At 41.7% G+C, this 23,281-nt stretch overlaps 1 protein-coding gene and 3 non-coding genes across 8 annotated transcripts in view; 1 reads left to right on the forward strand and 3 right to left on the reverse strand.

Annotated features, from left to right (window-relative positions):
• Positions 1-5,000: 5,000 nt before the first annotated feature.
• trnav-uac (transfer RNA valine (anticodon UAC)) lies at positions 5,001-5,073 on the forward strand. Its single transcript has one exon. It is a non-coding gene; the product is annotated as a tRNA-Val (tRNA).
• A 5,252-nt stretch (positions 5,074-10,325) lies between these two features.
• Positions 10,326-10,397, reverse strand: trnac-gca (transfer RNA cysteine (anticodon GCA)). The gene has a single exon. It is a non-coding gene; the product is annotated as a tRNA-Cys (tRNA).
• Positions 10,398-13,470: 3,073 nt separating this feature from the next.
• Positions 13,471-13,542, reverse strand: trnaw-cca (transfer RNA tryptophan (anticodon CCA)). The gene has a single exon. It is a non-coding gene; the product is annotated as a tRNA-Trp (tRNA).
• A 5,780-nt stretch (positions 13,543-19,322) lies between these two features.
• LOC133493809 (gastrula zinc finger protein XlCGF57.1-like) overlaps positions 19,323-23,281 on the reverse strand; it is a 176,643-nt gene continuing 172,684 nt past the window's right edge. For 2 of the 5 annotated variants that reach the window (XM_061807656.1, XM_061807655.1), the window contains exon 3: positions 19,323-23,224. In XM_061807656.1, coding sequence (XP_061663640.1) covers positions 21,747-23,114 — 1,368 coding nt within the window. In that variant the 5' untranslated portion in view covers positions 23,115-23,224 and the 3' untranslated portion in view covers positions 19,323-21,746. The remainder of the gene's footprint in view (positions 23,225-23,281) is intronic. The other 3 variants (XM_061807654.1, XM_061807653.1, XM_061807652.1) reach the window with 3 other exon arrangements.

Raw genomic sequence — 23,281 nt, forward strand, 5'->3', positions numbered from 1 at the left:
AGTTTCTTGCATGTGCTATCAAAACCAGTTCAGAATTATGTTTTAGGTATGTTCACCTTAAATGTCTTCTTTGAAGGTTAGATCACAAATATATATATATTTTTTTTCTTGATACCCCGAGAACTCCTTTATAAACCACATCTGCCATTTTAAAGTAATTATATAGCAGAGATGCATCAACATGGGAAGAAACGTGCTCGGTTATGCGTGCCTGTCAAGCATTACAAACTCTGTGCCAATTACTTTAAATCGGCATGTTTTGCAACAGCATTAGATACAAAAGTGTCGTGAGCCAGAGACTGAAACCAGATGCGGTGCCAACCATTTTTTCCTAGGGCCATTGGGACCTCCACTGCCAGCAGCAGAACTAAATCTCGCTGCTGCAATGATGCAGCAGTGAAGTAGTCAGGGAAAAAAACACATAGTCCTTATCAGTACTCTCATCTATACGACAAGTCAACAGATACATGGCAAGGATTTTGTGCACGGCGTGTTATAAAACTATTTTAACAAGGGGAGAACTCTATATAGGAAGGTTGTGCCATGTCACTAAAACATATAGGCGTACATAATGCTCAAAAAATACTCGCACAGCCGGAATGGCATGATTTCAAGCCATGACTCCATAAAAAGACACTCCTTTGAAATACCGTCACTTGGAGCCAGTGGCCAATCTGTCTGTTTTCCAGCTGCTATTTGGCTCCTATTCTTCATCACGATCAGCTTTGGACAACTCTGTCTTCGCTCTTTACGGACTGTCGTTATGAGTCCATATAGGTGATATTTGTATAACATCTGAGAGGTCGTACCGGAACAATCAGACCGTTGTGTCCCTTTAGAGATATCACGGGACCGGCAACGATGGACAACAGTTTGCTGACAAGAAAGAGACAAAAAAGTACCTGTGTCCACCCGGTTTCACACCAAGATCTTTCCCATGTGAGTCCAACACGATAACCACTATGGAAACTGCTACTGCACTTATGATCATAGGCAAACGAGGACTAATTGACAAGGATAGATAAAAATAATAATAATGACCGAGTACAAAAGAATGTGTCATTTGTTAGTAGGACCAGCAAATTGCTTCACTCGCCGAATTTGCGTCCGGCACAACAGTCGCCTGAAAGTGCAAAACGTAACAAATCGCAAAACATTTTAACCTTACAGAAAACACACATTAAACAAGAAAATAATTAAAATTACAAGAACAACACGAAGAAAGCTAGCTGAGGTACTTCTACATACCTGTGTTAGGTGGGTGACAGACGAAATGACGCAGCCCTCCAAGGCTGTAAATCTTTTTGGGATGAGAGTGGCTGGAGGGACAAAGTGGCTCGTTGGTCTAGAGTTATGATTCTCACTTTGGATGTGAGAGGTCCTGGGTTCAACTCCAGGATGATCCCTGCTATGCAGTCTGTCGTGGCTCAGTGTTCTCTAAAATCTTACCTTGCTGTCTTTCTCAAGGTAGCCTGTGTAGTAAGTAAAGGGTCCATTTTTGTTTAGGGTGTCTTCCAAATGATCATTGAGTTCTGTGGTTATGTGCTTCATTGTTGGTGATGACTTGTGAAGTCATCCGCTCTTTTGTGTTGGTTGTTGTTCTTGGGGAACACTTCTTAAGGAGAGCAGGACTGAAAGAGGTCCTGAGGTTGAAATTCCCGACAAGCTCTCTTTGGAAATGTCAACAGCCAGGAATCCTTTGCCACTATCAAACAGTGGCCAGCATGACAAGTGATCATCTTTTTCATTTCTGTGGGCCTTGTTCTTGTGGTATGCTTTTCAATGACCTGTGACCTTGAGAAGTCCAGTTTTCAAGTCCCAGAAAAAACCTTTTGCCCAAATTTCCATTAGCTGATCAGGGTTTCGTCAGCTTCACCTTTTTGTTTACCACAAAAGGTCAAGGCTTCTTTACAGTCTAGTTCAATCAATCATTTCATATAGACACAAAATTATTGGGAAACAAGGCATGCATACCTTTGTGTATTTCGGGACCAGTACTAATTTATTACATTTGCCCACTGGAGGCTTTTTGAATAGAACTCGTGCACGTGACGTAACAATTTGCATGGCGCCAAATTGCCAGTCAAATCTAGCTGCTATGTCAATTTTTGTCAATTGGTATGTTATTACTTTTGATTTAATAAAAGCTTCTTGACCACTACGATTCTCACTGGCAAACTTGTTTCTGAGCCCATTACTTCAAGAATTTCAAACCGAGGAGGAAAATTGCTTCTCAACAGTGTGTTTTCTCATGGGTCATTTGCTCTTACTCGTTAAACTTTTCCCACACAGAACATTTCCATAGATTTTTATCAGTATGACATCACATTTGGACTTTTTAATCATATCATCATCAGAGTGAGGAGAAAGTGACCTAATGTCATCACTATCTGATCGTGGAGTGAAGAGGCCGTCTGCTTGTGATCCTCCACGGAGCCCAAATTTGAAATTTTTCACTTTGGCCTTGTCGGTCATGTGGGTCATTTCTTGTTTTGTTTTGCCAGAATTTTTGTTTTGAGGGATTCCAATTGACAAAATACATTTGCGTTCTTTTTAATGGGGAAAATGGATTTGACGTATAAGCAAATGGAGCCAGCCTCACTGTTGCATGTACATTTTATTCACAATCACAAATAAATTTTACCACGAAATGTCAGATTCCTTCCAATCTGTTTCAAACAATCATTCACTTAATTGATATTGACACCACTAAAGCATTATGCAAAAAGCAGGCATGCTCAAGAACATTTATATTATCGGGACATTTTGGATCGACAAAGTCAAACATGAAAAGGAATGTACCATATTATGAAATGGCAGTAATTGGTCATTTTATTCATCATTGCGCTCAGATAGAACCACCTCACCTTCAAAATTAAAACTTTTCAAGAAATTAAATGAAAAAAACACCTTCTTAAGATCAGCTTTCTAAACACCACTTTGTAAAAGTTGGTAGTGTTTCATATATTGTTGCATCGCATGAACAACAGCTCATACCCCGAAATGTTGTTGCCTCACACATTGACTGTGCTTTTTTGTTTCAAGCAAATTTATGGAATGGGATGAGCAGGATGTCATCATAAAAATGACACAAACACTGCAGATTATGGATCCCATCCTTGCAAGCCTCACGCAAGAAATGTTTCCACTCAAGGCAGCTTCATACTCTGAAAAGGAGCCTGGGAACACCCTGAACTGGTTGCCAGCCAATTGCAGGGCACATGGAGACAAACAGCCACAGTCGCAATCACACCTCGAGGCAAATGAGTGTCCAATTAATGTTGCATGTTTTGGGAATATGGGAGGAAACTGGTGTACCAGGAAAGAAAAACTTCCACACGCACAGGAAGAACATGCGAACAACAAACAGGCAAGGCTGGGATTGAACCCTGGTCCTCAGAAATGTGAGACCAACGCTTTACAGCGGTTATTGATGAGTATTTTTAGGAATGCAGTAAAATGTTGAGATGATTCACTTGATTATGATAATGCAGATCAAATCTTTCAGTTTCACTGGTGCTGGCTAAGCATCCTGCAGGGTTTTAGCCTTGTTGCCATGGTGACAGATTTAGAAAGACAACCTTGGCAGCCTTCAACATCCGTGATCGTATAGTTTTTAGTAATCTGCGTTGTGGCCGAAGCAACCCTGTTTCGACTCTGGGTCATGCCACGGACAAATCTCTGAAGATTGTTTTTTTAGTCCTTATGGTTGATTTTTGCATGAATCCCTTTAGAATAAAAAAAAATAAACGAACTAAAGACAATTATGGAAGTAATTCATTGCCATCACAGTATGAATTCAAAATTCTAGCATGCATTTTTTTTAACACTGTAATCCAATGTAAAAAATTCAACGTGTGTATGTGTATGTGATTTATTTGTGTGATACAGGCAAATAAGTATTTGAACACCTGTCTATCAGCTAGAATTCTGACTCTCAAAGACCTGCAAGGCCGCCTTGAAAAGTCCACCTCCACTCCATGTATTATCCTGAATCAGATGCACCTGTGTGAGGTCGTTTGCTGCAGAAAGACATATTTCATGATTCAATTGATGCATCTCTGCTATGTAATTACTTTAAAATGGCAGATGCGGTTGATAAAGGAGTTCTCGAGGTATCAAGAAAAAAATGTATGAAAAAATTTGTGATATAACCTTCAAAGAAGACATTTCAGGTGAACATACCTAAAACATCATTCTGAACTGGCTTTGACACCACATGCAAAATACACAACCGAGCTAGCCAGGAGTTTAACCGAGAAACTTCTGATCCGCAGTCAGACGCGTTACCCATTGCGCCACTCGCCCTACACAAAGTTAAGCCTTCTGCAAACCCATGTATACAATTTTCACTGTCCCACACCCGTCAAATAACATCATCGAAAAAGGCGACTGAGGGCTTTTTACCTGCTGTGACCCGGAATTGAAAAAGGATTGGGTGGCAACAAAGCAGAACACTAACCACTACGCGATCACAGATTTGTGGAAACTGCCACGAAAGTTGTCTGTATAAAGTTGTTGGCTACAGTGAGAAGGTTTTATGATCCAGGACTGACCCATTTTGGGAAGGCCTCGTCAGATCGTCGAGGATGCGGTGCTTTCATTGGCACGGGCCAAGTTCGTCTCCGCGTCGTGACAGGAAAATTCTTCAACTTCTTTAGTTAAGTGATGATCAAGATTGACAATTCTTTGGATTAACCTGTTTTATTGGCAAAAACAGCGACTTCAGTATTATATATGGATACTCTTTGCCAAGTGTCTCTAATGTTTCCGTGTACCTTCATTTATTATCACCTTCTAAATGTTTAACGGTATCGGACAAACTCTGGGTGTCGTGCTATAAGACGTATTTTTGTTTCGTCTCAACAGACTTAGCATTGAACAATGCTTTGTTTGACTGGCAATATGGTGACGTAAACAAAAGTCACATGTTTTTATGACGGCGTGAAGGTGGACAAGAGATATAACATGAGTGACTTAGTTCAACACCTCGCGCAGTTGTTTCCATAGTGTAGTGGTTATCACGTTTGCCTTACATGCAAAAGGTCCCCGGTTCGAGACCGGGTGGAAACAGGTAGTGTTTTGTTGCTTCCTTGTAAGAGAGCTGTTGTTGGATGGAAGAAAAGGAGGGAACACAACAAAATGAGGACGGAAGGGAACAGGAAATGACGAAGAGAGGAAAAACGGAAGGAAGGAAGGAAGAAAAGAAAAAAGGAAGAAAAACAAGACTAAAATGATGGGAAAATGGTTGGAAGGAACGAGGGTAAAAACTGGAACAAGGAAGGAAGGAAGGAAGAAAGCAAACAATGATTGGAGGAAGGAAGGAAGGACGAGGCAAACGAGATCACTGCTCCAATGGAAACTACCATGTTGTTTGATTGCAAAAAAAACACATGAAACTATTTCAGAAAAAAAATCCTTTCATTCTCATTCAGAAGAAACAAGTGTTCAGGTCTGACTTTCCTTGGAAATTTAAATTCAAGCGAAAAACAGAAATCAAAACAAAACTCTAGAGGAATTAGTGTTGAGACACAAAAACAAAATCTTCTTTTTCTTTCGGCTTGTCCAGTGATGGGTCGCCACAACATGTCATCTTTCTCCATTTAAGCCCATCTCGTGCATCTCCCACTCTAACCCCAAATGCCTTCATGTCTTCCCTCACAACATCCCATCAACCTTTTCTTTGGTCTTCCTCTCACTCTATTGCCTGGCAGCTCCATCCTAAGCAAACCTTCTCCCAACATAACCACTCCCTCGCCTCTGAACATGTCCAAAACATCAAAATCTGCTCTCTCTCTCACCTCGTCTCCAAAACATCCAACTTTGGCTGTCCCTCTAATGAGCTCATTTCTAATCGCATCCATTCTACTCACTCCAAGCGAGAACCTCAGCATCTTCATTTCTGTCCTCTCTCAAGTTCTGCTTCCTGTTGTTTCTTCAGGGCCACCGTCTCTAATCCGTACGTCATGGCCGGCCTCACCACTGTTTTATAAATTTTGCCTTTCATCCTGACCGATAATCTTCTGTCACATAGAATACCAGACACCTTCCGCCAACCGTTCCACCCCGCTTGGACCCATTTCTTCACTTCTTTGCCACAGTCTGCATTGCTCTGTATTGTTGACCCCAAGTATTTGAAGTTGTCCACCTTCGCTATTTCTTCTCCCTGGAGCTTCACTCTTCCTCCTCCGCCCCTCTCATTCACGCACATATATTCAGTTTTACTTCGGCTAATCTTCATTCTTCTCCTTTCCCGTACGTACCTCCTCTTCCCATCAACTCCATGATAAAATAATTTAAACACTGCACCTAAACTTCAAGCCTTACTCTCATTCCACTTGCTCTCTTGGCTGCACAATATATCAACCTTTCTCCTAATCATCATGTCAACTAACTCCTGAGCTTTTGCTGTCATAGTCCCAACGTTCAAAGTCGCTACATACAGCTGTAGGTTTTGTTCCTTCCCCTTCCTCTTTTTCTGACTAAGCCGCCTTCCTTCTCTTTTTTGTCTTCAAACTACATTATCTGAATTTCTACCTATGCCTTGTAGACTAACATTTCCCGGTGCGGGTGTAGGAAGCCCGGGCCATGACCTAACTGTTGTAGAATTCGCATGATGAAGCTCATATATGTTTGGCACAGTTTTACACCGGATGCCCTTCCTGACGGAACCCTTTGAATCTATCCGGGCTTGGGACCGGCCGACAGGTAGCACAGTAATATGCTGCCCAATAGGTTGCAGATAATCAAAAAGAAGCAATCAAATAACCAAAGTCACCCTACCTACTCTATGTTAAAGTTAAGGTCAAATGAAAGCAATCACAAAAAACACAGTCAGCACATAAGGTACACAAATCCAATACTACCTGTGTTAAAAATATAAAGAGTATGGCGATTTAAAGGATACGTGGATGGAGGGGATTCAAATCACAATGGCCGTCACTAGTTGTTCAAGGTTGAGTCGACGATTGATGTTTGGTCCTCGTTGTATACTCTACGAAGGCAATACGTGAGCGTGGGAGGATAACTTGGAGCGAGCAGCTTCGATGCGAACGATAGAGCACCAATTTGGGTACTGAGATAAGACTTGTTAAATTTCTTAAGTCCTCACGGTCCTCGTTGTATAAGTTATGAAGTTACTCACGTTCGACGTTTCTTCAACATCCACAAATTGATCACAAACACATCTTGTTGTTAACAAGCTAAGGTAAGGAATACGAGGCTGATAAGCAAGTTTTTGTTGGGGTTTCCACTCGCCCAACTTCTTTCAACCGTTCAACCGGATAATAAGGTTTAAATGGTGTTTTAGTCCTTTAAAGTGGTGATGGGAGAATTGTGTCGATGTTTGAAACCGTTCCCGGCTAATTTGGTGACTCAAATCCAGACCAAACTCAACGGTCGGATACGAAGCGCGTTAAAAACAAAAACATAAACATAAAATATTAGTGGCAAAAAGCTGCCTGGACACTCAGTTTGCTTTTCCTTTCCTTTCTCCCGGTTTCCTGGTCCTCTCACACTTGAGGGAGTCTGGCTGCAGACCTCACATCTCAGACATCCCCCCACCATCACGTTTCATGTCTCAAGTCCCATCCTGCAGACCCCCAACTGCCATCGTCAGGCAGGGAAAAAAGTGGGATCATTTGAAAATTGTCTCCACTTCTGGGTCAACGTTTAAGGAACTTGGTTGAATATTTTAGAGATCATCTTTCATTTCCAGTTTTAGCATTAAAGGCATTCATGTACACCTCAGCGCACTTCATTTACACACTCCATTCATTCCAGTTGAAGTGTTTTCATCTTTTATGAAGAAAATCAACGACTACTTAAAAAGGGAAGAACGGTCGAGGATGATAATGATGATGATGATGATGATAACTCTTCAATCAATCTACCATTGATTTTTTGATGCCATGGAAGGAAATCAGAGTGGCCGGAGAAAACCCCCACGGAGATCATGACAACTCTTTTTCGTCTGTGGTTCTGAACCTCTGGGCCCCTGGGGAGAATATCGGCTTCCGTTGCGTCGTTAAGGGATACACTTTACTGGCATGTTCAATGTGCAATGCATTGTGGGTTTATTCTTCATAGTCGTTGTCGTCATTGTGTATGCTCTCACTCTAAATGAGTGAAAAAGTGTGCATGTGTGAAAATAAAAGGAGTTCCGGTTTTGCACTCCCAATTATGTGTATGAATGATCCATCCATTTTCTAAGCCACTTATCCCCACAACGGTCACAGGAGTGCTGGAGCCCATCCCAGCTCACACCACACAAAAGACACTATGAGCTGGTTGCCAGTCAGTCACAGGGGACATAATTGACACCATCACTGAGCAGGAATCAAACCTACGCTGCCCACACCAAAGTCAGGTGTGTGTACCACGACACCATCAGTGACTTTCAGTCTCATCTGGTTTTTATTTAATTGTGTTAACGCACCTGCCCCCCACTGCATGTTTGCCCTCTGTCAGTTGTGGCAAATTTTACTTTCCTGAGGGAATCCATTTTATACTTGTGTGAATCCAAATGTCTGACTTTTCTGCTTTGTGGTACTTTACACACCATCCTGTAACGGAAATCTATATTTTTCAATTTCAATTTTACATTCATAGTGTTGAAGATACCGAGGTCTTTGAACCTGGGACCTCTTGCACCCAAAGCAAGAAGCATGGTCCTGCCTCGACTAACAAGACACAAGATGTACCTATTGACATTTTTTTTTTTTTTTTATCATGCCACTCGACCAGGATTGGACAACCCGTGGCTCTCGTGTCACATGTAGTGTTTTAGCACCACCCTAGTGAAAATGAATCCCAAACAATGAATGTATTATTTTTCGTAAATCGAGCAACCGTTCTTTGTATTGCAGTATCCTGAATGTTTTATTAGGATTACATTAGATTATGTTTTATATACAATGTTACATAGGTGTTTACTCTGGGGGGGGGGGGGGGGGCCTCTGAATTTATTTATTTATTTATTTATTTTTCTGGGGAGCTTGTAACAGGAAACAGTTGAGAATTATTGCACAAGACCAACAAGCCAAAGGAGAGATGTTTTCACCACAGGGTATACCACATGACAATCTTTTAGAGGGTGTCATCCAGGAGTTGAAGCCAAGACGTCTCGGACCGTAAGCAAGAATCATACCCCTAGACCAACGAGCCACAAACCTTCATTGTTGACACCAATTTTAGAATCATGGTACGGTTCTGAGGTCCAAGTTTCATTCCCAGCCCAACCTGTGGAGAGATTTCATGTTCTCCCCGTGCCTGTCTATTGTTTCTGCGTTGTGTATTTTTTTTGGATGATGAATGAGAAGACACACACATTGGCTGGTCTCAACCTGGTTTAATCTACTCAACAGATTCAGAGATGTTAACAGATTTCACTTCACAATTACTCTCAAACTCTGACACTCAGGAGTCCATCAAACAAGAGGAAATATATCACAAAAACAAATAACATCTGATTTACATTGCAGCAGATGAAAACAATATGAAAAAACTTGCATAAACTCGCATAGCTGTATTATAAAGGAGACACATTCACGGATGTTCATAGATTTCTTTTGGGAATTACTCTCAAAACTCTGCAACATCAAGAACACGGTCACCACGCGGCTTCTGCTGACACTCATTCACACTGCACAAAGAACATGGCCACCGACTAATGACGCACACGGACCTCGACAACGTCTCCACTTCTCCAGCTAGCGAGTTTCTGTTTGAAATTCATGAAACACATTAAACACCGTGCCTCTGTGACTAAACCTGCTTTGCAAATGTTTTAAACTAACTAATATTCACATTCTACAACAAAACAATGAAAATGAGTGGAGGAGAACAAAAAGTGTGCCTTCCACCAGGAATCTCACAAACAAGAGGAAGTATTTCTTCCTACCACATGATAAATGTGGCTTCAAAATAAACACACAGCCTATTTTCTGTGTTTCTCAGATCTTCCAACAATTCAATGGCATTTTCCCCTACAACGAAGATTTTTAACACACAATGATGTTGAAAAGAACAAAAAAGAATAAATGAAAGTGCTGCCTTTCAAAATAAAACCGCGCTTCCACATCCTGTTCCTATTATAGCACAATAGGATCACACCACTACATAAACTCAATAGTCGGGTATATAATTGGCAACCAAAACAAGTCTCTGAAATGGCCGACCAGTGAATGAGTGTCAAAAAAACTTGCACTTTATTTGTCATTCAAGTCACGAGTGGGGAATTTTCTACCATGTTCGGGGGAGGATTTTTTTGCTCATGAGATGACCAAAACCCTAAATTGATGCAGTCTCTGAACAAAGCAGGAAGAAGGGGGCATCCAGAGTTGAACTGGAGACCTCTTGAACTGCAGTCAAATACTCTACCACTGAGCTACACCCCCATGCCTTCCTGCACCCTCTCAGTTCTGTAGACAATTCAATATTCATCATTCGTTCCAGTCGTGAAATGTGTATGATTTAGAGCTGTTAGATCAAAGTATTTGTGCCTACCCTCTGCACTAGATCATTATAGTTTAATACCTGATCGTGAGTAATGTTTTACTTCTGACACTAATGTCTCCTGTAGAATGCAGCCCTATGGGGGCACAAACCAGTGCAATCTGTAGGCCGGTCCCAAGCCCGGATAAATGCAGAGGGTTGCGTCAGGAAGGGCATCCGGCGTAAAAACTGTGCCAAACAAATATGAGCGTTCATCTAAAGAATCCCATACCGGATCGGTCGTGGCCCGGGTTAACAACGCCCGCCCCCGGCACTGCTAATCTGCAGGGCGTCGGTGGAAATTCAGCTACTGTGGGTCAAAGACAAAGAAGAGGAGGAAAGCGGATCCATCTTCAGAAGAAAAAGAGGAATGCACAGAGCCTACAACTGAGTGTAGGGACTTTGAATGTTGGGACTATGACAGCAAAAGCTCAGGAGTTGGTTGACATGATGATTAGGAGAAAGGTTGATATTCTGTGCATCCAAGAGAGCAGGTGGAAAGTTAGTAAGGCTAGAAGTTTGGGAGCAGGGTTTAAATTATTCTACCACGGAGTAGATGGGAAGAGAAATGGAGTAGGGTTTATTTTAAAGGAAGAGCTGAAAGAGGTGAAAAGAGTATCAGATCGAGTGATGAGACTAAAATTTGAAATTGAGGGTGTTATGTATAATGTGGTTAGCGGCTATGCCCCACAGGTAGGATGTGACCTAGAGTTGAAAGAGAAATTCTGGAAGGAACTAGATGAAGTAGTTCTGGGCATCCCAGACAGCGAGAGAGCTGTTATTGGTGCAGATTGTAATGAACATATTGGTAAAGGAAACAGGGGCGATGAAAAAGTGATGGGTAAGTACGGCATCCAGGAAAGGAACTTTGAGGAACAGATGGTGGTGGACTTTGCAAAAAGGATGGAGATGGCTGTAGTGAACACTTATTTCCAGAAGAGGGAGGAACATATAGTGACCTACAAGAGCGGAGGTAGAAGCACGCAGGTGGATTACATTTTGTGCAGACGGTGTAATTTGAAGGAAGTTACTGACTAAGCTAGTGGTGGGGGAGAGTTTAGCTCGACAGCATAGGATGGTAGTGTGTAGGATGACTCTGGTGGTGGGTAGGAAGATTAAGAAGACAAAGGTAGAGCAGAGAACCATGTGGTGGAAGCTGAGAAAGGAAGAATGTTGTGCGGCCTTTCGGAAAGAGGTGAGAAAGGCTCTCGATGGACAGCAGAAGCTCCCGGAAGACTGGACAACGACAGCCAAGGTAATCAGAGAGACAGGTAGGAGAGTACTTGGTGTGTCTTTTTGTTGGAAAGGTGAGAAGGAGACTTGGTGGTGGAACTCCAAAATACAGGGAGTCATACAAGGAAAGAGATTAGCGAAGAAGAAGTGGGATACTGAGAGGACTGAGGAGAGGCGAAAGGAGTACATCGAGATGCGACGTAGGATAAAGGTAGATGTGGCGAAGGCTAAACAAGAGGCATATGAAGACATGTACACCAGGTTGGACACGGAAGAAGGAGAAAAGGATCTCTACAGGTTGGCCAGACAGAGGGATAGAGATGGGAAGGATGTGCAGCAGGTAAGGGTGATTAAGGATAGAGATGGAAGTGTGTTGACTGGTGCCAGTAGTGTGCTAAATAGATGGAAAGAATACTTTGAGAAGTTGATGAATGAAGAAAATGAGAGAGAAGGAAGAGTTAAAGAGGCAAGTGTGAAGGACCAGGAAGTGGCAATGATTACTAAGGGGGAAGTCAGAAAGGCGCTACAAAGGATAAAAAATGGAAAGGCAGCCGGTCCTGATGACATACCGGTAGAGGTATGGAAGCAATTTGGAGAGATGGCTGTGGAGTTTTGACCAACTTATCCAACAGAATACTAGCGGGCAAAAAGATGCCTGGAGGGAAAGTGCTCTAGTTCACATTTTTAAGAACAAAGGGGATGTTCAGAGCTGTGGGAACTATAGAGGAATAAAGTTGATGAGCCACACAATGAAATTATGGGAAAGAGTAGTGGAGGCTAGACTCAGGACAGAAGTAAGTATCAGTGAGCAACAGTATGGTTTAATGCCGAGAAAGAGTACCACAGATGCATTATTTGCCTTGAGGATTCTCGTGGAAAAGTACAGAGAAGGTCAGAAGGAGCTACATTGTGTCTTTGTGGATCTAGAGAAAGCCTATGACAGAGTACCAAGAGAGGAACTGTGGTACTGCATGCGTAAGTCTGGTGTGGCAGAGAAGTATGTTAAAATGGTGCAGGACATGTATGATGGCAGCAGAACAATGGTGAGGTGTGCCTTAGGTGTGACAGAGGAATTTAAGGTGGAGGTGGGACTGCATCAGGGATCAGCACTGAGCCCCTTCTGTTTGCAGTGGTAATGGATAGACTGACAGATGAGGTTAGACTGGAATCCCCTTGGACCATGATGTTCCTAGATGATATTGTGATATGCAGTGAAAGCAGGGAGCATGCAGAGGAACAATTAGAAAGATGGAGACATGCACTGGAAAGGAGAGGAATGAAGATTAGCTGAAGTAAAACAGAATATATGTGCGTGAATGAGAAAAGTGGAGGGGGAAGAGTGAGGCTAGAGGGAGAAGAGATAGCGAGGGTGGACGACTTCAAATATTTAGGATCAACAATCCAGAGCAATGGTGAGTGTGGTAAGGAAGTAAAGAAACGGGTCCAAGCAGGTTGGAACAGCTGGCGAAAGGTGTCTGGTGTGTTATGTGACAGAAGAGTCTCTGCTAGGATGAAGGGAAAAGTTTACAAAACAGTGGTGAGGCCGGCCATGATGTACGGATTGGATTTTCACCCAATAACTTCAAGTTTTACACCTCAGTGACAAATGAAAGATTCCTGACAAAAGCAGAAGTCAGTCAAATGCTCAAACAGTCAGCTACAAACCCATGGTATGTCTTTTCCTGGGGAATGGGCTGTGAATTTAAAGCTGAACCTTTGATATCCATCAGAATGCCAACAAAATGACACTGACGTGACTTGAACACACAACCTTCTGATCTGGAGTCAGACGTGCTACCGTTGCACCACAGAGTCAGTGACAACAATCTTCTGTAGCGGTATAATCTCAAAATTAGGGTATATTGTTGGCAACCAATACAAGTCACTGACATGCCCGACTGGTGGAATTCGTGTCAACAAAGCTTGCCCAGTATTTGTCTTACAAGTCAGGAGTGGGCAATTTTCTCCCATTTTTGAGGGGAGTTTTTTTGCCCATGAGATGATCAAAACCTTGATTTCATGCAGTTTCTGAACAAAACTTTGGAGGTTCTGCATCTCTGTGCTTCATGGAGACTTGGTTTTGTGGAAAAGTGTCTGATGCTGCCATCACGCTCCCTTCCTTCAACCTCCATTGTGCAGACCGTGTTTCTGAGCTAACACGGAAACCGAAATGCAGTGGAATATGCTTTTATATCAATGACAAATGGTGCATGGATGTTATGCAGCTCAGCACACACTGAGCCCGCTTTTAGAGTTGCTGATTTTGAACTGTAAGCTGTTTTATTCACCACGTGAGTTCCCCATAAATTAGTCACGCATGTTTGCAAATGTGCAGAAGTCAAAAAATGAAAAAAAGTCATAACAGCTGTGCTTGTTGTGGCTGAGTGGTTAAGGCGATGGGCTTGAAATCCATTGGGGTCTCCCTGTGTAGGTTTGAATCCTGCCAACAATGTAATCATAATACTTTGGTTTGAGATCATTCCAGGTCAGTGCTGCGTTCTGGGAGAAGATCTGCCTGTTACAATGCAGTATCAACAAATACATCTTAGCATTACTGCTACTGTATATTTGCATGACAAAATGCAGCAAATATAAATACAAATAGAGCAGCATCAAGGCAACACAATCCAACGACACCACGACACAATCAAACATGAGAAGAAAACGCACCAACAAGAATATGCAAGACAATAAAAACTTTACAAGACAATCTGAAAAAACAATACAATCTAGAACAAGACACACAACTTTCAAAATTACGATCGAGGCAAGATGATAGGGACAATCTGACAATCCAGCCTTATAAAAAAAACAAAACAAAACAATACACAACACAGGATGATGCACAAACAGATACTAGAAAACAATATGTGATGCAACTCTATACTGTATGTGAGTGTGTGTGGGCCACACACCCCGTGTTGTGTTTATCAGAACTATAAGGAGGAGAGAATCTGACCACAAACTGAGCAGGGAAAAGGTTTCTCTTCAGTAAGTCTTCTCATTTCATTTGCTTTTTTTCCTCAAAGACAAAATTTGAATCGTTTACGTCAGTGTGACATGTTATATCACGCTTGGACTTTTTTCATGTCGTCATCAGTGAGGAGAGTGTGACATCATGTCATCACTATCTGATATTGGAGCTTCTCGTGATCCTCCACAGTCCCTCAGGTTCGCAGTTTTTCACTTTGGCCATTTGGCTCGGGCCACATTTGCTTGAAGTTGAGAGCGTTTTTCTAATCGAAGGTTCCCAATGGTTGAAAGACATTCATTTCTTTTTGATGGGGAACATGGATTTAATATACTCTACAAGCAAATTGAGTCATATTCATTGTTTTAACAAATGTCATTTATTAAAGATCAGAAATACAGTTGACATTCTACAACTCCAAATTCCAGTCTTATTTCAATCAATTATTTGCACATTTGATGTTGCCATCACTAAAACATTGGTGTTGAAAGTCTGGGTCTTCATGGTCCATATTTGAAAAACCTTTTTTTTGCTTTTTTTTTTTTTGCTCAACAACTTTTCTTGAAATTAAAAAAAGAAAACAGCTTGCTTGAGTTTCCACACATGACTTTCTTTAAATTAGTAGTATATCATACATTGCTGACATACTGTATAACACTGCACCACATGAACAACAGCTAGTACCCAAAAATTATGTCAATTACCTATTTAATATGTGGAAAAATCTATTTATTTGGGTGTCATTATTAAAATCACAAAAACACGGTGGGCGAGTGCCACATCCTCTCAGGACTGGTGCATGAACCCAAAAACTGTCAACAATCATCACCAAAATTTCCTCTCTAGTCTTTGCAACTTCAACCTCTGGAAATATTACAATAATTACCACAATATTTTAGATAATATGGATCAAATAAAGGAAGAACAGTGTCGAACGTTGGCCTCACTTTTCCGAGGGGAGGGAGTTCAAATCCCAGTACCGGCTGTGTCGAGTCTCCATGTTCTCCCCGTGCCTGCATTGGCTTTCTCCGGATTCTGCCGTTTCTTCCCATGTCCGAAAATGACTAAATCGCCCCTGCACGTGTTTGCGAGTGGTTGTTTGCTTCTATGTGCCCTGTGATTGGCCGGTAACCAGTTGAGGGTGGAATTTATTTTCACATTGTCCAGAAATGAAAGCTCTATGTGTTACGTTGTATTTTTTCAGACAGATATTTTTTAGGGTGAATATTGATTGTACAGTATTTTACCTGTTGGATTTCAATGTTAAAAAAAAAAATCCATGTTAAAAATTCGAGTTCATACTCAAATGGCAAAGAATTACTTCCATATTTGTGTTTTGTTAATCTATTTTTGTAATTTTAAAGACTTTCTTGTTTGTTTTGTGTTTTCTAGAAGGTTAAAATGTTTCGCGATTTGTTCTGTTTGCCTCTTTCAGGCCACTACAGTGAACAAATGTAATTCCACCGAGTGAGGCGAGTCGCTGGTCCTGCTGATTGACGGCACGTGAGCAACAATTTCAGTTGTGGAGAACTGGAGTTGTGATGTTCCCCTGATACGTGTGAGGTTCCTGCTTGGAAACAAGGCTGCTTGGCTTGCTTTCCAAAAGGTAGAGCCCCACGAAAAGCACAAGGTATCATGAGTTAACTCCTCGTCAGGGAATTGAACCCCGGTCTTTCTCATGAAAGACAGAGATACTGTCCACTACACTAACGAGGAGAGTTTTACAGTTGGTCTTGGCTGACATGGACCCATGCGGTTTTATTTTTCTTCACCACAAAACATGATTTTGACATTTACAGCTTTTTGTAACTCCCGCCATGAAAATCCTCTCGAAGGATTTGTTTTCAAGAAGAAGCAGGAAGTGACGGACATGGCAGGACCGCCCTCGTGTGGACTCGTTTGTTTCTCTTAGTTTTATCTCGGGAAGGTAGCTCGTTGTTCCTTCATGTTAGCCAAAATGCCGGCTCATTGCATTGCTGGACATTGCTTGAACACTCGGGAGAATGGAATTACCCTTCATAAGTTTGCAAGAGACCCGGGTCGTTGTGAAAAATGGATTGCACGGGTGCAGAGGACGAGAGCTTTGTGGGTTCCAAATGACAGGTAGGTGTTTATACAGCTACTAAAACAAAATAGTTTGGGACGGACCACGTAATCGGTCTCTCATAACGTAATGGCAGGCGTGCTAAATGTGTCGATGTGCGCATCGGACGGCGTCAGGCTCGCCGGCGAAGGCTGTTGCGTCGCCTCACGCAGCCTTCGGGCTCGCGGACGGCGGCGGCTCTGAAAAACACTGCTGGTTATGGCGCACTCAGCCGCGTGCGACCACAATGCCATAAAGCAGCCCGCCTCAGCTCCGTGATAAGCCACCCCGGCCAAGGCACCGCATCCGCCGGTCATGGTTTCGGCGAAGGCTGCACATCAGGCTTGCGGACAGCGGCTACGAATAACGCCATAAAGCGGCCCGGCTCGGCGCCATGATAAGCCACCTCGGCGCCGAAAATGAGCCCCCCCAGCCGACAAGGCCAAGCCGGCTGAGCCGGCTGCCGGCGTTAAGTTGGTATCAATTTCTCAGGTGAAGACTAAGATGAAACAAGGATCGGGGAGGATTAGGGCATGGTCGGACTTCTTTGTCCCTGGCCAATAGGACATCACAAAGCGGAAGAGCGTAAAAAAAAGAGTGCCTCTTGGCTGATTTAATATATTCTAAATTTTTGTGGTCCGTTAATACCAAGAATGGGACCTGCGTCCCCTCTAACCAATGTCTCACTTTTGACATGGCTGTCTTGACTGCAAGCAGTTCGCAGTCGCTGATGTTATAATTTCGTTCCGCCGGAGTCAGATTTTTGGAAAGGAATGCACAGGGGTGGAGTCTTCCGTCTTTAGGATTACTCAGTGAGAGAACCACCCAGAATCCGACACATCGACCTCGACAAGAAACTGCCCATCAGGATCAGGCAAGATGAGGACCAGAGCTGAAGTAAAGCTGGCCTTGAACTTATGAACGGCCACTTAGCAGGCCGGATTCCAAATGAACGAACTGTGGGGAGAGGCTAGCGCATGCAATGGGGCTGCCACGGTACTAAAGTTTCGGATGAATTTGAGGTAGAAGTTGGCAAACCCGATAAACCACCATACCTCCTTGCGAGTCGTAGGAGTGGGCAGATGAAGGACGGCCTTGACCTTGCAGGGATCCATGCGTGTCTCCAACTCTGCCAAGACAAAGCCCAAGAATGACACGGAGGGTTGGTGAAACTCACACTTTTTAGCCTTGACATATCGGTCGTGACGCAACAACTGCTGTAACACCACACAAACGTGCCCAGCATGGGAATTTTTTGTCTGGGAAAAAAATTGGGATGTCATCTAGGTACAGAAAACATATATGTTAAAGGTCTAATCCAGAGGACCTGTATTTTATTTGTCTATCATACAAATGTAGATAAAATTTCATTTAAAAAATATTTTAAAACTCTCAACAACAGAAATGAAATAAATTAGCATCAATGTCAGTCTTAAGATTTTGTTTGAAATGCCACTTAGATTCAGCAAGTTATGTAACTCCACGGAATGTGACGTCACATCGAGACAACATTTAGCCAGAGAGTGAAAAAGTTTGCAAAGATGGTGACTGAGGAAGTGTGTTGTATACGGCTGTTTTGTGTCAAACGCTGCTTGACATGAATGGCCGAAAGATGAACAAATAGGCAGGTTATGGACCAGATTTGCGATTGGTCTTGCAAATCAAAGTGGAATGTAATATGGTGCAAGCATTTCACAGAGGACTGCTTTGAAAGCCCGGTACAGTATTCACTTGGCTTGTCTATCTCCTCGAGATCCTACTCTGACGACAACACTTCAGCAGCGACCGATCCTTACTCAACCGGGGTTGTCTCGGAGTGACGTCACAAGGAAGCAGTTTCAACAGATCCTCGGTTTGAAACAGACATCAGAGGCATTCGGATTACAAAAAAAATTTGCATTTTGGTGGTAATTTATTTCATTTCTGTTGTGCTGAGAATTTTTAAAATATTTTTTCATGAAAAATTTGCTACGTTTGTGTAATATATAAATACAATCAAGGTCCTAGACCTTTAAGCATTTCGCGTAAGACGTCATTGACAAAATTCTGAAATATGGCTGCTGCGTTCGTGAGTCCGTAAGGCATCACCAAGTATTCATACTGTTTCGTGCGTGTGTTGAAAGCAGTCTTCTATGAGGTAAGGTTTTTGGCAGATTTCCTTTTGTTGTTATTTCATCTCTGATCATGTCCAACTCTTTGGATTTTTTGGTACTTTGAATGAGTTGCAACCAGGCAACAGTTTTTACCCTCACCGAGCTGAAATAGCTCAGCTGGGAGAGCCTTAGACTGAAGATCGAAAGATCCCTGGTTTCAGCATTTAGTACAGAATTATGTGTTTTTTTTGGCACTTATTGAACATCTGGTTATGTTTGGCGTAATGTTTTGGTTCTTTGAAAGAGTTGTAACCAGGCAACAATTGCTATCCTCATGGTGCTGAAATTGCTCAGTTGGGAGAGTGTTAGACTGAAGATCTAAAGATCCCTGGTTTCAACATTCACTACAGAATTATACATTTTATTTTGGCACTTACTAAACATGTAGTTCTGTTTTATTTATAGGTTCTCTGAAAGAGTTGCAACCAGGTAAATGTGAGAGTGAAGATCTGAGTGTCCTGACTCGCCCCACTTCTCCTCATATTGTTGTGATTGATTTCCTTTTGTCGTGATTTCATCTCTGGTCATGTCCAATGATCTTTGGCTTTTTAGGCCCAGTTGTTGCTGAAGGAAAAGGTTTTCTTAATGACGTTTGGTTTCATTGACTTTATCTTCTGATGTGGTCTGGTAAAATCAATAGCTCCCAGCTTTTCAAACTGGATATTTGCTCGGGTTGATGCTGGATCTCGTCATGAGCAAGCAACTTGTTTGTGTACGTGTTGTACTATCTTTGGGTTTGCCATAAGCTTCCATGGTAAACAAAACTGCTGTAACGTGAACAAACTTCACTGAGGCCTGCCTTGCAAGTACAGTGTGATAACCCAAACTTTCAAAGGCACCTCATTCAATGCTTGGAAATGATCTCCATGAAAATGAAACAAACAATATTTTTCAGATTTTATTAGCTTTTTCAAAATTACACTCAGATGCATAACAAGTGTTTGTGGGTTTAGCATACAAATCTACATGTAATTCAGTGTAGTCATTATTACAGCACATTTGTGGTTTGTGGAAATGAAAATTGAAACTATTATCTGCGGATCTATCTTCAATTTTGAATCAAGACAGTGGATACATAAGTGTGTAAAAAAATCCATGGTGACAGTGAGAACAAAAGATCCAGCTTCTTGTATAAAGGTGACCATGAACAAAAAACCTCCGGTGAAGTATTTGTCATATTTTTACACATTGTAGCTGTCAGGTGGAATCCTGATCTTCAAAATTAAAACTTTTCAAGAAATAATAAACAAAAAATACATCTCGCTTGAGTTTTTAATCACGGCTTTGTTCAAGTCGGCTGTGTATCTTACATTGATGTCATATATTGTTCCATCGCATGAAAAATAGCTAGTACCCCCAAAATTATGTTCCCTCACAAATTTATTGTGCATAAAAAAAACTAATTTATGGATTGGCATGAAAAAGGACATCTTCCTAAAAATGACAAACATGGCAAGGTATCACTTGCTTGCAAGACTCGCCCAAGAAATGTGGCTACATGTCCCAAAACTGTCAGTCATCACAAAAATATATGCAGACATTCCTTCTCGAGGCAGCTTTATACTCTGAGATTTTTTTTAATGACATTGATATTGGATTATATTTTCACTTTTACGAATCAGAAAAGCTCAAATGAGATCAACCGCTGTTTGGGGACAAGAGACCTTGGTTATGGGTCGAACATACAATAATAGCTGCTACACAGAATACAAGAAAGTTGGTTCTCGGTCAATAACAAAGTAAATCATTTTACACCATTACATTAAAAGCTTTTTGATCATTGTTTTTTTCACATGTTCACTTGTGTCTTAACCTGATACAGTAATCCCTCTCTAGTTCACATTTCACCGATTGCACATTCAGTGCATCACATTGATTTTTCACTCCCCCTCCCCATTTTGTGTCCATGATCAAATTTTTTGTTTATCAGCGTTGTGCCCCATCGAAAGCTTCCTCCGCGACGCCCAAGAAGTAGTAATGCCGCGGGCACTTTTTTCCCTTCTATGATTCCAGCGAGAGGAATTGGCTCCTATTTGGGAGCACTTTTATCCTTTTTGTGATCCAGCGGGAGAAATCAACCACTTTGTGCAGCAAATGGCATGGGCACTGTGGTACCTACTGGGATGTCCTCCAAGACTTCAGACAGTTTTATAATAAAAGATTGTTAGAATTATTGTCAATATATTTATTATGGATTTGCTACAAAGCCAAAGTATTATCCTTGCTTTGAAGATTCTTTGCACATACAGGACGCGCAGTCCCCACACAGGTGCACAAGCCGACTCCTGATCGCCCGAGAAGTGGCCAAGGACAAGTTCACCAACACACACACATTGTTATGAAAGAATGTGCTTTTGTTAACTTGCTTGCTCACCCCTCCCTCTTGACCTTGTGCGCTCTTGAAATTTAAAAACAAACAAACACGAAATGCTGGTTCAGAACAGGGTTGGAGACTGTTACTGTCTTGTCTCTCATGTTCTCCTCATGAGACAGACTCTCCTTGTCCTTTTATTTTGTGCACATTATTCCAGAAGTCAGGTGATAAAACTGACAAAGATTTGAGTAAATGCATGTACTGCTGTAATGTTAGTCTCAAATATGTAAAGTATAAATATTATTTACATATTTCATTAATTGTGGGACCCAGATACACATACATGAAAATTCCTGGGGTGTGGATGGGAAGGTGGTTGTGTGTGTGTGTGGGGGGGGGACTTCTCAGTTTTTACTGCACTTAGAAGAGAATGTTTGACCTAAGTGAGTAAGCAAGAGTTTCTTACTTGTGTGTTCTCGAGTCTTTTTAAGCTTTCATTCACAGAGAATCTTTGACCACATCTGAGCAGGAAAAAGATTTCTCACCAGTGTGTGTTCTTGTGTGGCTTTTTAAATGTCCCTTCTCAGTGAATCTTTTATCACAAACTGGACATGAAAAAGGTTTCTCACCAGTGTGTGTTCTTGTGTGTCTTTTTAAACTTCCATTCTCAGTGAATCTTTTATCACAAACTGGACATGAAAACGGTTTCTCACCAGTGTGTGTTCTTGAGTGTATTTTTAATTTTCTCTTCTCAGTGAATCTTTTATCACAAACTGGACATGAAAATGGTTTCTCACCAGGGTGTGTTCTTGTGTGTTTTTTTAAATCTCTTTTCCCTGTGAATCTTTGACCACAAACTAAGCAGGAAAAAGGTTTTTCACCAGTGTGTGTTCTTGTGTGTCTTTTTAAATTTCCCTTCTCAGTGAATCTTTTATCACACACTGGACATGAAAAACGTTTCTCGCCAGTGTGTGTTGTTGTGTGTCTTTTTAAATTTCCCTTCTCAGTGAATCTTTTATCACACACTGGACATGAAAAAGGTTTCTCACCAGTGTGTGTTCTTGTGTGTTTTTTTAAACGTCCCTTCTCAGGGAATCTTTTATCACAAACTGGACATGAAAAACGTTTCTCACCAGTGTGTGTTCTTGTGTGTCTATTTAAATTTCCCTTCTCAATGAATCGTTTATCACAAACTGGACATGAAAAAGGTTTCTCACCAGTGTGTGTTCTTGAGTGTATTTTTAATATTCTCTTCTCAGTGAATCTTTTATCACAAACTGGACATGAAAAAGGTTTCTCACCAGTGTGTGTTCTTGTGTGTCTTTTTAAACTTCCATTCTCAGTGAATCTTTTATCACAAACTGGACATGAAAAATGTTTCTCACCAGTGTGTGTTCTTGTGTGTATTTTAAAATTTGCCTTCAAAGTAAATCTTTGGCTACAAACTGAGCAGGAAAAAGGCTTCTCACCAGTGTGTATTTTCACATGTTGTTTGAAATTCCTTACAGAAGCAAAGGTTTTCCCACACTGAGAACATTTCCAGCATTTGTTGGTAGTGTGACATGTCATATCACGTTCCGATTGTTCATCATCATTATCATCATCATCATCATCGGCTGTTTGTGATCCTCCACAGTGGTCTCCATCACTTGAGCTGTTCCTGGCTGTCCTGAATGTCATACCAGGGCTGCACCGACTGCCGGAGAAAAATTCCCTGTGTGTTTTTACACACTTGGCCAGTAAACCTGATTCTGATTCTGGAGGCTCCGCCCCCCGTCTCTCCTCACTTTGATCTTCATCTTCACTCTTCAAATGGACACCAGTGGCTGGAACCTGGATGATTTCCTCCTGCTCTTCCTCTTTCATGTGTATGATCGCTTTCTCCTCCTCAATGATACGCTGAACCTCTTCATTCTCCTCTTTGATGTGACCGGACACTGACTGTTGCTGCTCTGGATGAAGATACTCACTGACATCTGCAAGACAAAGACAAAGTGGTGAAATTAATTTGTTTACAGTATTTAACTGCAACT

The sequence above is a fragment of the Syngnathoides biaculeatus genome, chromosome 20, assembly GCF_019802595.1.
Source record: "Syngnathoides biaculeatus isolate LvHL_M chromosome 20, ASM1980259v1, whole genome shotgun sequence".
Lineage (NCBI taxonomy): Eukaryota > Metazoa > Chordata > Actinopteri > Syngnathiformes > Syngnathidae > Syngnathoides > Syngnathoides biaculeatus.